The following is a 14,701-nucleotide window of genomic DNA, read 5'->3' on the forward strand; positions in this document are numbered from 1 at the left end:
CAAAACTTGCTGCGACCACTTACTGGTCAGATGAATAAATCCTGCAGTGCTGAAGGGGTTTTGGAGCAGCTAGCAGAAGCTATGGCTATGTCTACACTTAAAACACTACAGCAGCAGCACTGTAGCTGCACTTGTGTAGCACTTCAGTATAGACACACAGGCAGTGTCTACATTACAGCCAGGATTGAGGCTCTGAGATGGATCCACCGGTGGTCGTTTTAGTGGGTCTAGTGAAGACCTGCCAAATTGACAGCAGATTGCTCTCCGGTCGAACTCTGTCCTCTACCCCCAACAAGAAGAGTGAGGTAAGTCGACGGGAGAGTTTCTTCTGTCAACCCCCCGCAGTGTACACTTTGCAGGAACTCTACCTAAGTTATATCGACTCCAGCTGCGTAGCATAGGTCGACTTACTGCGGTGGTGTAGACATAGCCTTATTACAGCAGTGGGAAGGTAGGTAATCTGCCTCCCCAAGAGGCTGTAGCTAGGTTGATGGAAAAATTCTTCCATTGACCCAGTTCTGTCTACAGCGGGGGTTACGTTAGCTTAACTTCGTCTCTCAGGGGGTGGATTTTTCACATCCCTGAGAGAGACCGGTATGCCAGTGTAACTTTTCAGTGTAGACTAGCCTTATGTTTCTGGGCAGTTGACATCTCCCTTTCTTTTGACTCCTCCTCCTGAGGTTAATGAATTAGTATTTTGATTTTCATGACATTTTGATGTTTTAACCTGAGGACAAACATCAAAGTTATCTGTCTCTCAGCATGAGAACTAGAGTGCTTTAAATGTGAAATTAAATTACTGTTTAGCACTAAGTAGAAATCTCCAAGTGTTAAAGTGATGCATGTGCCATGAGGAAGAGGATCATGTACAGAAAGCAATCCTGTTGTACCTGCAGAGATGGTGTACAGTAAAGCATCAGTCTCGGAAATTAAAAATGTTGTGTTGTTGACCAGAGTCCAAGCTATGGGTACAGTACCTGAAAGAGGTTACAGCAGCTGCTATTGAAAGGTAGTTTTTTGTTTTTTTTCCAGCTACTTCTGTCAAAGATTTTATCCTTAAAGCAATTGCCATTTTTCATAGTGCTAGCTACGTGAATGCAGGAGGATAATGCCATTATTAGACCATCTATGATAGCCAGATCTTACACTGATATAATTACAGTAATTCTTTTGATTGTGGCAATTTCTAATCTTTCTGTCACCTCCTTTTTCTTCTGCCTTTTGATTGATAATTTCATATCTGATCTTATAGGCTTTGTTAGCTCAAATCTGCACAGTACTTACAGTTGAAAGGAAAAGTTTTTTCCTCATTTTTGGTCTTAAAAAAGAGTTGGCCAGATTCCTGCTACAAACACATCAGTGCAACCCTACTGAATTCATTGGGATTGTGTTGGGTGTAACTGAAGGCAAAATTTAGCCTACTTTTAATTCCACTTTGTGACTGATTTTGTTGCTTGCCAAGAGTAAATCTGTAAGATGGCACAGCACCTCTTCTTTGCAAGTAGTCTGATCAGAATAAAAAGTTTTATAAATTTTAAACCAATTGTTGCACTGTGTGTTCCTGCGAGTTTTGTGGTGATGGCGGGATGTTGACCTATAGATTTTTACACTTCAGTTTTTTGAGCACACTGGAAATTCAGTTCTACTGTATTCCTATCTAAGCAACTCTTATTCAGGCTATCCATGGACTCAGCTCAGCTTCTTGCAGTCTGCAGTTTCAGATAACACAATGACCATGTTTCAGTGTATTAAACTTTTAACATCCTCTGGATTCAATTAATCTTATCTTTACAACTCCCAATTACAGGCGCTAATTAAGTGAAAGTAGCATTGTAGACTGGGGATATTACATTAATCAGCAGCATCCTTGTAGACATAAATTAGTTCTTTCCCAATCCTTCATTGTTTTCCCAGAAGGAATGGAATGTTTCATTTCCCATATTTAAGGGACATTAATCCCACAAAGGAGTTTTGGATTAGGATTATTTTTATCACTTTTATCTAAGTGATAATTGACCATTTAAAAATAAAAGCTACTAGCTTTATCCAAGACAAATGGAATGGTTTGATAATTATACAATTTAAAGTGCTGTCAAAAGGTACGGGGAGCACATTAATATCTTATTCTGTAATATTAAATGCTACATGGTGTTTTTCTTGTACTTTATTTATTTATTTATTTATTTATTAAAGCTGCCAGTTTAAATCAGCTTAGAGGCTAAATCTTGAAGCACAGCCTGTTATCCTCCCTCCATTAGATCATGCACCTCCAGATTGCTATATGCGGGAATTCACTTTGGTTTCATACAAAGAGAGTTTGAAATATGACTTTCCCCCTGTTATTCTTTGCAGTCTGGATATATGACTCTTAGAACTGAGGAACGATATGAAGGGGACTGGCCTCTAGAAGAAATGTAGACTTTCTAATGTAATTGAGAGTCCTCATAATAGTTAGAGCTGGTAGCTCTGCTTAGTAGGATTGCCCAACTCTTCCTATCATAAGACACAGTTTTCAGTTGCCTATAATTTTGCCAAGCTTTAACCACCATAGGCAACTGAAATTGTGGCACTTTGATTTCTAAATGATTGACTTTGTGACTGTGACCTTAATGTTTTTTTAATGTTTTTGGTGGTAGTTCAGATATTAAGAATCTATTGTGGCCTTCTCTGCCCCTCTCCCAAGAGATAAGATAGATTCTGCATCTTTGCAATCAGAGGAGAGGCCTGTTTCTAAGTTGTGTAGCCATTGATGATATTTGGCTAAGGAACAGGTACTTAGAACTGAACCCTCCTCTCTTCTGTTTGAATAGAGGATTTTGTAACCCTTGGGACAATCTCTCAGATCAAAAATAAGCATATAAATTACTGGACTCCTGTCCCATATGTTCTGCTGAGCTTTTGCCTATGTTGAGTGCCTAGATACTACTTTGATAAAGATCATATAAATTCATTAAATCTCATTTAAAACCTTTCTCTTCTAACTTATGAATCACACTCTATGACATCATATGATGCTACATAATAATAATACTGCAGAAAAAAAGAACTCGTATAAAGTTGCCAAGAACTTCAGCTCCTTCAGTTACAATCTGGCTTTCCTCCTAGAATTGTATTCATGTTTTTATCAATCACTTTCACACTTCTACTTTTTTTTGTTTGTGTGTCCTCCTTTCGTTTGCAGATTGGTGCTGAACTGTAGTAGGGATGACATTTGCCCCATCTGGTTCCATTCTGAGGCTGTATTCTTGATTTGAGATATAGCATTTATTTTGTTTTTTTCCTAGGTATGCCATACCACCAGAACACGGCAAGCGATTGGAACGGCTGGCAAAAGGTAAGCTTTAGCTGCTGCTTTGTTAACATTGCTGTTGCTGAGACTGAGTATAGTTTAGAGCTGTGCAATGAATTTGCATTGACTGTACTAGACCCAGAGTCATGGCTGTTGAGGGCTGAAACCTTGTTGTCTCGTCACTATTTCTGTAAACAGTAAATATTGGTGCAGCTGGCTTTTCATGGCTACACTCTCCTGACCTACCAAGGCCAGACTAAAACTGATGAAAAAAACTTTCATTTTGAGCTTTTGAGACCAAATCACTCTGTTGTCCTGGGCATGAATTTCAATCAGAAACCATCTTGCATCTCCATGTGCAATTGATACCATGTTAAAGCCTGCCTCGGTGAGATGAGAGCTCTACTGATCCCTTTATGTGGAGGGCCATCACTAGAGCGTCTGTGGCAGCTTGCCTTCCCCTACTGCTGAAGGAGAGTATTGTAGTATTTTTTTAGCTACCCTCATAAGTCAGTTAAATACAAACTGCATTTGTATGGATCATTGCTGAGCATTTTTCATTTAAAAAAAGTGCTTACAAACTCAGTAATGGTGGATACAGGGGCTATAATTATTGGAGTTCTCTCTTCATGATGTATGTAATGACACGCATACCCTCTTTGGTGGCATTCCTGTTACTAGAGGGCTGTTTACTGGATAGATTGTGTCTCTCCTTATAATAAACTTCATGTTAAAAAATAAAAAGATGTGGGGACACAACCAAGGCTAACTGCAACAATGGGGCACACTGTTCCTGAGTGGGCTATAGTCTAGAGCCAGTTATTTTCATCTGATTAAAAATAAGGGAACAGAAGGGGGAAGGGTAGCAAGGAATAGGGTTTGATATAGCCAAGTGATACTCAGGTGTAAGTTTTCTCCAGTGCATTGTGGAGTCAGAGCTCATACATCGACAGAGCTGGGTCCCACTAACTAAGCACTGTATCCTTTCAATTTAATAGCTCTTTCCCAGCCAAGTACCACGTAGTAATCTTATGCTTAATACTATGAAAAGAGTTCCCTTCATGTTCTGCTCTTAAATGTGTACTCTAGTCCTCCCAGTAACAGTTCATTCAGTTTTCCACTCTTTAGAATCATTTAAAAGAGAAAGGTAGAACAGATGAGAAATGTTGGACAGTTTATTAATATGTAAAGAAAAGAGGACAAGTAACAGTGATGTCTGCAACATGGTCACAGAATTCTTAAAGGATAGCATCCTATCACATTTATTCTATATGACTTAGATCTGAAAGGCCTTTGCTGATGCGATCCCATATTCCTTTTACCACTCCTTCTATATAACCTTGAAGAGTACCTGTGAGAGAATTTTGTGTGCGTTTTCTGCAATCATGAGAGCTTGTGAATCAGCAGGTCAAATCTGACATCCCTCACATTGCCACTGGATCACAAAAGCATCTTCCCTACTCTCTGAGCTCCAGTGATTCAGATACAATGGTTTATAGGTTTAACCTAGATCTTCTCTATATCCCTCCAAACCAGGAATTACCCCATTTTCAGGGCTTGCCCTGGAATCCCTGTGTTTTACAGGAATGGATGTCTTGTCTTGTTAGATTCCATAACCTCCTGCAGACTTCAGACATCTAAAGAGCTGCCTGCCAACTGAGCCAGTGAAATTGACAACAGGCTGCCTGGGTGCATATGCATATCCAAGGTCCATTTCCAACCAGGCCTCTTGTACTTTGCTGGCCTCCCAGAGAGCCTCTCACCTTCAGTTGCTAAAATACTATTGTGTATATACACCTGCCTGACATGCCACCAAGGTCGGCCCATGTGCTGCTATCCACCTGCAGTGTATTATGGCACCAGTGCCTCACTGGTGTGGATAAATCATTGCATCGTCATTTTGGGAGGTAATAATGGTGTGGATTTTAAATGCGAGAAGACTAGCATTGGGAAGATCCTCTGTTTTGGTGACTGGCTCCAGAAAGGGTATTTATACTTTTTTTTTTTTTTTTCCCTTCCATGGAGTTCTATCTCTTTGTACTTACAAATATTATAGGCACACATGACTCTGTAAAGTAGGGAGTCAGTACCAACCAAAGTCCCTGCTCTGGAATTACTAACTAAAAACCAAATCTCCCATTTATTGAGGCAAGCTTTCAGCTACAGATTTCAAGCAGTCATTATCCTACAGATGTCTCTCCCTTGTTCAGTCGTCATGCAAAAGAGGGTGGGGAAAAAAGACAGTCTGGAAAACTGTTTTTTCTATTCAGTTTTTAATCTGGTGCTAACCACCAGAATACACTTACAATATTAACATTTCTCACTGATAGTCCTAACATTTTTACTGATCGTGTCCTACCACAAAAAGCCAATCATGGGTCAAGACTAGTCTAAATGTGTATGGGCTTCCCAGGGGAAGGGAGTCTTGTTCTCTTGGCTTTTAAGAGCCGTGTACACCAATGACACTATATAAACAGAGATAACATGTTGAAAACTACTACCTGAGAAATTAGGGCTTTAAAGCAATTATGGATCATACAATTTTTTGTCTGTGATCATATGTTAGGTTTCCTAGAAACTACCATTTCAGCCATCAAAAAAAAAAAAAAAGCCCATAAATGCAGATGTCATATAGAAATGGGATTTTATACCAGACTAAAAAAAAGTGAAGAGATATTTTCAAATTCTCTTTTGTAATATACTTTTTACTGACAGTGAGACAAAAGCCAATTATATATTGCTAATGACCTGATCTTTCATTTTGGACTCCCCCATTTCCCACCCACACCATCCCTTTAGTTCAGAAAAGAGTGTCACTTTTTAAACCCCCTCCCACCCCACTGGTGTGTCAATGGACTGTATTATGGAGATGTTTGGTACAGTGAAATGAGTTTGCGATTAATATGGAACATGAATAGCTGAGCTATAAATGGGCTCTCTGGGAGAGTTGTGGAGCCCTTGGAGAGAACGTTAATATATTGCCACATTATTGGTGCTAATCACTTAAAACGTGCTCCTTTATTAGTAGCTTTAATGAGAGCCACTTAAACTGTGCATTAAAAAGAGGAACTGCAGAGAGGGACGACAAACTGGGTGGCAGGCAGTCATAATTCTCATTGAAATGCTTTTAGTATTTAAAAAAAAAAGTGTTGCCGGAATCCAGTAATCCTTTGCACTTTCTAAAACCTCCTCCAGTACATGCCATCAATTTAATTTTGTTTCCAGGGCTCGGCTTATATTCCTTGTTCCCCCCCATGGTGTTTTTTTCCCTTCCACCCCTAATTTGGATTGGTTTAATCAACCCTCTGCAATAGGAAACATTATCTAGAAAAGAGGTTCTCAAACTTGGGGGCGGGCTCCCCTGGAAGCACGAAATGTATTCTGAAGGGGACACGAGATGCTTTAGGGGGAAAAATAAAAACCTTACTGCTGTGCACATTTTACCCACAGCAGTGAATAACTAGCAAAGCTGATTCCTCCAGGCATACCAGGTCCTCAGATGGTGCTGTGCATTTGACTGTTAAGTTTGCCTAGTATTATCGAAAGTCATTGCTCTGTGTGTGTGTTAATCCATTTGCTACAACATGGTGCGCATTTCATTGTAAGCGCCGACCACAGCCACAGTTTTGTTTTTGCTCTTATTACAATGGATTGTTGGTTCTGTTTGAACCAATGCTTTACTGTTTTTAATATGTAGTGAGAGTTCCATGTTTTTTATTGGTATATGTATTTGTGTGGCAGGAGAGGTGAGGGCGTAAAGTACTACACGTGCAAAGAAGGGGTGTGTGTGATCAAATAAGTTTTTGAGAGCAATGCAGTAGTGTTGTTGTAAGTCCAGGAGGGTAAAGGGCGGGCACATCAGTAGAAGACCAAGCTTTACTGAGGCTTGTAATTTTTTATATTGTTAGTGCCTGAAGGCCTCAGTGAGGATTGGGGTCTCCCATCGTGCTAGGTGCTATAAAAACATCAGGTGATATGGTCCCTGCCCTGAAGGGCTTAAGACAATTTAAGACGAATGTGTGAGACAAGCACTAAGAGGGAGGATGAGGGTAACAGTAATAAAATACACCGGACAGTTCTTAAATTTGTGGGGTTTTGTTTCTCTTTTTACCCCTGCCCTAGGCATCATTCTGAAGTACAGCAATTATTGCCATATGTGACCTTGGGCAAGTCACTTCGCCTCTGTGCCTCAGTTCCCCATTTATAAAATAGAGATTATAGCACTTTCCTCCCCCACAGGGATGCTGTGAAGTTAAACCCATTAAAGATTGTGAGGCACTCCGATACTTTGGTGATTGGGGGGCCATATAAGGTAGATGACTTCTAAGAGTGAGGATGAACGTTTTGTTCTTAAATTTCAGGCACTATATTATTGGAAATGGGAGTATGTGTAGGCACTGACCAGACAGTATTTGTAAGAGATCCTAGTTTTTAATCACTTCACTAGGGCTCAGTGTACAATATTGGAGTTGCAAACCTTATTGGCAGTGCTTTGTGGATAATCAGTAGCAGGTTGGAATATCATAAGATCTCAGCCAGGGAAACCATAGGTTGCAGGGAAGATGGCTGACACTGGAATTTTGAGACCCCTGATCATGTATTTCTGGGGAGCACTGATAAAGCATCAGTATGGCCCAAGATGAGGTGCTCTGGGCCTCTTCCTTTCTAGTTTTCAATAGCGTTCAGGAGACTGGTCATCTCTTGTGAAAGGGTAATACTTGTTGGACTGCTATTTTAAGACCACTGTTGTCCCTGTCACTACTTTTTTAAGCAATGAGGGCATTGCTAGTTATCTTGCCACAAACTGCAATTGTATACCTGTTGTTTCAACTGTCTACAAAATGTTTGGGCAGATTAACATTTTGCTGTCTGTTTGCTGGTTAATGGGTATACCTTGCTGGGCAAATCTGCCTGTGGTGATGTTTTGTTTTCCTCTGAATCCCTCTGCAGGATTTTTCCCAGGAAGCTCTCAGGGATGTGATGCCTTCCTTCGCCACAAGATGACCCTCATTTCACCCTCCATCTTGAAGAAATATGGCATCCCATTTGACCGGGTATGTACAGAGGCTGTTTTAAGAGAAGTCTGTAGGTGTGTTGACAGCCTGGGGCTGCTCTCTTCTGCTTAACGGAACCAGTTTCAGGCCAGGCAATCTGGGGAATAGAATACTTCATTTCTCATGCGTTGTTATATAAAATATATACTATCAGTTAAAACCAGGTGGCTGCTTAAAAATTAGCATTCAGGGCTTGGCTGAAACAATTTTTTGTAAAGTACTTGTAGTACTCGAGTACCATCTTTCATCTGAGCCTCCCAAAGCATTCTGCCAACATAGGGTGGAGGTGGTGGTATGTGTGGGTGTGTGTCTGTCTTATTAATTTTGTCCTTTTTCATCCCCATTTCTGAATGAGAATATTGCCACCATGCTTTCTTCTAAGTAAAGTAAGGATTTTGCTAGAGTTAGTGTCTGAGACAGAGTACAGAACTGAGTTGAAAGGCCCCATGATACTTTGAGATGGAATTAATATCCATTTGGAAATAAAAGTTCCTGGCTTTTGTACAGCGTCAAGACTATGAATTCATTCAATTTGCTGCTCCAGAAGCTGCTTCGTTTTTCCTAGCAAAAGGCTGTGATGAATGAAATTTGAAGTGCAATCATCTGACTTCTCAGATGAACTTCTGTCAGTGCAGTGGAAGCTTGTGAGATGCAGTGTGACGCTTGTGGTTCAGCATCAGACATTTGACTGGGGCCCAGTTTGCACCGATCCCTATTACATTGCTGTTCATTAAGAGGTCAGCAAACTTGAATCCTTAATGTGTTTTCATACTTTCACTTGTGGAGCTCAACTTTCAAATGGAAGTGCATAAATGTTTGCTTTACACAGCTAAACTCCAGTGGGAGTACCCAAATTTGGGATTTTTAATGTCCTCTTAAGATGCTCACAGTGTAAATTCACTGTCTTGAGAAAATAGATGGATGGGCTGGAGCAATACGTGGAGAATATGGGAGGTGTCCAAGGGTAATGCATAAGTGACCGTTTGGGGAATTATTTATTCCTTTTGATAAAAGATTTTGGAAATTTACTATCCCTACTGCTTACCTTGAAGTGTGGGTCCAGAGATCTTCAAAAGAGCACCTAGTTGCTTATTTTGGAGCCTAAATGGCAGTTGAGTTTTGAAAATCTGGATTTCTCCGTTGCATTCCTTTGCACGCTTGTATTGGTTGAATTCTAGATCTTACTTTTCACATTATTCTGATATCTTTGAGTTTAGAAGCTCGGGTCCCAGTAAACATAATCAGCTGAACTGAGCCTAAAGATTGGTCATTGCTGCATCTCAAAATGGTAATGAAAGTAAAAAATCAGGAACCTCGTACACCTTTTTGACTATCTTCTAGTAAGAGGAATTTGCCACTGTGTCCCTCCAGCGTCATGCTGATCTACTGCAAAGAAGGAGCAGGAAATGGGGAAATAGTTTCTGATATTTCATTCAGGCAGCCTGCTAGGGCATTGTTTTTACCTCTGTCAAAGTCCAAAACTTAAAGTAAATATAAAAAACGTCCCACAAAATTTCAGTTCGTTGCATTTTCCAGGTTATGGTGTCTTCTGCGTTGCAAAACTGTGCAATGTGCCTGCTTTTCCCTGTACTTACTGGTTGGTGCAAAAGTCACACTGATGGCTAAAGAATATCCTAAGTGAATGGTTTCTGATCAATAACTAAGCAAATATCTAGTGGTGGTCTTGTAAGACAGTTTGTAAAAGAAGAGCGTCTCTCTCTTTCTGTCTAAACTGATCCCAAGAAGTGTGTATTGAACAACATGATCATAGGGATAATATGGAAATGATTTCCAATTCACTGCTTGGTGAAAGGGCTTTTCCATCTTCCTAGCTGTTATCCCCTGTCCCCCTCCCCCAAATAATTTGATTTGTGAAGAAAAGAAAATGTGCAAGTGTCCTACAGACAAGGCTTTCTACTGAGTATATATAAAAAACAGTGAAATACAAGGGCAGTCTGTCTTGTGCCAGTGTTAGCAGTGTCAGTCTGTCACTGAATTCTATTAAAAGCCAAGAGAGACCAGCATAAAGAACAGCACCGTTTTGAAGACTGAACTCTCCCTTTAAAGGAGGGGGGGATTTTTAACGATCTAAATCTCAGAAGTCTGGCACAGCTTCCCTTCTCCTCCTATGACTGAGGCACTCATTGAAAGGCCCTTAAGAGTGAAGAGTGGAGGGCGGGGGGAGGACCTTTTTAGTCTGAGCAGCCCCCCTCTGGATGAATTCTAACCAGAAATAGCAGCTTCAAATACAGTATTTTACAGGGAAAGACAAATGTTTTTTCTCTTCTTCTAAAAATACAAGCAGGATCCCTTCATCTAAATTCCTGGCAGACTTCAAACAAGTGAATACACACACATTTATAAATCTCTGTAATGGTATTTACTTCTGGAAAAAAAGCAGATCAATACCAGAGCTTTTTAATAATTAAAAATGTGTATTTCTGTAATCCCCTATTGATTTCTCCATTTATTCTGCAAGCTCTTGCAGAAGTCAGTAAATTCAGGGCTTTCTCCATGAGTGGCAGTTTGTGCTGGCTTTCCCTCAATAGTTATTACTTTTCTACATGGCCTATCCATCATCTTGAGTGCTTTCTAATTTATTGTTGGGATAATCTTGACAGCGGTGACATGGAGGACATACACTGTGGGCTTGAAATGAAGACACCAGGATGTAGATTTTCTGACAGGAACATAATCTTTCCGCCTTCTTAATTTAGCAATCTGCAGTTTTGCCTTGATTTATGAAGGGGCTGGTTGGTAGGATGCTCCATGAAGCTGGATAGAGACCAGACTTGAGTTTCTCTCACCCAGAAAACCCACAGAATCCTCTTGGAACAGCTTTTGTTGTAATAGTCTTTCTTTATTCTGATGCAATTAACAGTACTGGAAAGACAAGAAGGGGTTAGTATTTCAGTTCTAATAATGAGGCAATGCTGAGTTTGCACAGAAGTGGGAAACTTTCTTTAAAATTACCTTTTTGAATCCTTTCACAGACATTGATCCAGGTCTGTCCCTCTCTGATACTTCTCTAATTTAGTTCCCTCATAGGCATTGTCTGTGTCCTACATCGAGTGAGCTGAGAAGAATAAAAACCCTTACATAAAATACACGGGAAGAGACATACAGTGCTGCTTGCAATATGAATGTGCAGCATATAACTCTTGTTTGGTGGTGAGGGTCCTATACAGATGACAGCCTTTAAGTACCAGTGTTCTGCAGTATGCTGCTCAAGTGCAGTTTAGTCCAGATTGGACACTTCGATGTCCCAGTGATCTGAAGAAGGCAAGCAGTTTGAACATTCTTTTTAAACTTCTTTCCTCCATCTCCTTTCCGGCTGGTGCTTCATTTGTTTAATGTGTGGTGGATTAAGTTTTGAGGTGCAGTAGATCTTAGTTTGAAAGGATGTTCGCATTGGTCATTGAGACAACCAGAAAGACCATTTTGAGTAGGGCTTTGCTAAGTAAGTCTTAAAGAAAGGAATGAACTGGGAATCTGCAACAGACGGAATATTTTCTTTGTCCAGCTTTTCAAACATAAGTGTTTGTAGAACCTGGCTGACTTTAGCACCCTCTCTTCCATCCCCTCTTTTTCCTGTTTGATTTTGATATTTCACGATTGTGTTGAAACTCATAAGAAGCCTCAAAAGGTTGATTTTTTTTTTTTTTTTTTTTTTTACTTGCAATCTTTTACTATCCAGGCATATTTTAGTATGGCTCAAAGTTCCTGGAATCCTTTTTAGGCTGTGAACTAATGAGTTCCTCTTGATAGGAAGTATCTTGAGTATAACTGATAGCCATATAACTACTCACATAGTAAAGGATCAGCCAACGCTTTTTGTATTAAAAAGACAGTGTCAGATCAAATTTTGCCTCTTTCTCAATCTTTAAGATGCAGTTGCTACCACTGACCTTCCTGAGATGTTGTATTAATGTAAAAGCACTGATCTAGTGCTAAGTATCTTTATAATATAAATCTGATCAGCCAGATTTTCAACACTTCCTTACTCTCCAGTAATTTTAAATCACTAGTTTTTTTGGGAACCATGTAATTTTGAGTGTTTTCTGACTGCAGCTATCAACTCTAAAGCTTTTTGTTCTGTGACTTTTAAGCTTCCTTCAGTTCCTTAAGTCAATAGTGTACATAGATGAAATTAAAAACAAAATACACATTAATACGTAAGTAAATAAGAGTATCATTTTTTCTATTATTTGCCTTGTTATGCATGTACAGCTGAGAATGAGGCTAATGTGTTCGGATGAGTGAATGATGTGAATTAGTTTAAAGCTAAGCTACATGAAAGGTAGGTTCGTTTCCAAGTGGAAGCAGTAACATTGTGGGCATATTTGGGAGGAAAATACAGATTTGCTTAATCCTTCTAACATGGCTAGACAACTGGAGATTGTGCACTTATGTAGACTTGGTGCTACGATTAGCCAAACTGCTCACTGTCTAGAGATCTCTAGGGCGTTGGGGATGCTAGACCCTGGGACCAATTTTATAATTTTAAACTCTACCCTGAGAGTCAGGTGGTGGTGTTTAAACTGAATGGTTTAAAGTGACAAGGATTCAGAGCTCCCTGACACCTACTATCCATTTTAACATCCTTTTCTATGGAAGTATTTTAATCTCTGTAAAAACAATACAATGGGGTTAGTTCTACCTTTTATCCAAGAATCTGCTCCATCATCTACCAGGATTAACTATTTATAAGCATGGATAATGACACTGTGTGTAGGCAGCTAGTTAGTGTGGCTAAGTTCTGTGTAAACTTCTTTTCTTCTTCCCTTAGTCTACCAATGCCTGTTTGTATCTTCAGCAGGAACACCCACTGACCTTTCAGTTCTCTGTTCGCTACTTTAGATTAAAAGTTTTAGTTTTTGTTTGTCACACAAACAAATACTCCATAGACGCTGGATCAAGACAAAGTTGACTTTTCACAGTTTTCCTTAAGTTTATAACCCTGCTCTCAAACCACGAGGCCACCAGATATTCCCCAAGGGATCACAGTTTTATCTCTTTCTCTTTTATTTTTTCTCAGATCACCCAAGAGGCTGGAGAGTTTATGATCACATTTCCTTACGGCTACCACGCGGGATTCAACCACGGCTTCAACTGTGCTGAGTCCACCAACTTTGCCACATTGCGGTGGATTGACTATGGCAAAATGGCTACACAAGTAAGTGTCTTTGTTGGATGAGTGGGTTCTTACTACCTTTTAGCTGATTTAAATACAAATGAATGTGGAAGTGCCCATTAAGATGCACACAAGAATGAAAATATCATCTGGCTGAGAACGTATACTCTCTACATACCAGTTAAGTGTTCTGTTCTTGTTGTTGCCTTTGATTGTCCTCTGCTGTAGTTGAACAGTTCAGTAACTAGGAAGGGGAAGAAAAGACTTGCAAAATAGGGGCGGGGGTAGGATGAAAGGGGATTTTAATTAATCCCAAAGTTCTAGTTCTTGAATGCGAGATGTGCGTTGCATTCTGTGGAGAATGGTGCTTTGGTGCACGTCTTTATGGGAGGTTGGTAAGAGACATTTTAATAGGTTTAGTAGCTTTGTGCTGCACCCCAGCTAAGTTTCACAGGGAACAAATTGTCCCAGAATAGCCTGTGACTGCTGCATTTTAATACTATGTACCCAAACACATAATAAATAAAAAGAGAGAGTTTTATGTAGCCATTTAACCCTGAACACAAATGGACAAGTGACCTTCTGAAAACGACTCAATTTCTGTAATTTGCTCCTGAATACTTGAAAACACCCTTTGCTCACTCTTTATCTCATTTAGAGTCAACTGAAGTGCTGCAGCTCTTGGTTCCTGGGACAAAACTCTGTAGGGAAAGCTGCAGGGTGTCTTCAGTGGAAGGTCTTTTCCTGTGTAACTTGTTCCCTTTGACAGCTCACCAGAATTAGAGCTGATGGCCTTCAGGGTACAGTATATGGAGCATTTGTGCTGATACTCATTTATCTGAGTGCTTAGTAATGGCAGAAAGGAAACACCTTCCAAGCTAATGAATAGAGCTAGTGGCTGGCAGAAGTGTTTCAATGTCTTTTCCTGAATGAGTAGTGTTTTTAATGTATTTAGACCATGTGATGTGATGTGCACAGATGCGGTGGTGCCATGTACAAAGTATGAATAGGGGTGCGTTATTTCTGGTCCTTTTAAGGATCCCCTTCCCACAGGCTATGAAGAAGGATGAATGATTACACAGATGATGATGGTGCTTTAGTTTGGGGATATTGGAATGTTGGTGTGGATGGGTGTAGTTTGCTCAGGAAGGATAGACAGGGGAAAAAGGGAGGAGGTGTTGCCTTATATATTAAAAATGTACACACTTGGACTGAGGTGGAGAT

At 40.0% G+C, this 14,701-nt stretch overlaps 1 protein-coding gene across 6 annotated transcripts in view; it reads left to right on the forward strand.

The window, feature by feature from the left end:
* KDM4B (lysine demethylase 4B) overlaps positions 1 to 14,701 on the forward strand; it is a 172,479-nt gene that overhangs the window by 67,057 nt on the left and 90,721 nt on the right. For all 6 annotated transcript variants that reach the window (XR_012656807.1, XM_075070876.1, XM_032777484.2 and 3 more), the window contains exons 6-8: positions 3,285 to 3,334; positions 8,240 to 8,343; positions 13,382 to 13,519. Coding sequence is in view for 5 of the 6 variants with exons in the window: in XM_075070876.1 (XP_074926977.1) it covers positions 3,285 to 3,334; positions 8,240 to 8,343; positions 13,382 to 13,519 (292 nt within the window). In the remaining variant the exon portion in view is untranslated. The remainder of the gene's footprint in view (positions 1 to 3,284; positions 3,335 to 8,239; positions 8,344 to 13,381; positions 13,520 to 14,701) is intronic.

The sequence above is a fragment of the Chelonoidis abingdonii genome, chromosome 11 (assembly GCF_003597395.2).
Source record: "Chelonoidis abingdonii isolate Lonesome George chromosome 11, CheloAbing_2.0, whole genome shotgun sequence".
NCBI lineage: Eukaryota > Metazoa > Chordata > Testudines > Testudinidae > Chelonoidis > Chelonoidis abingdonii.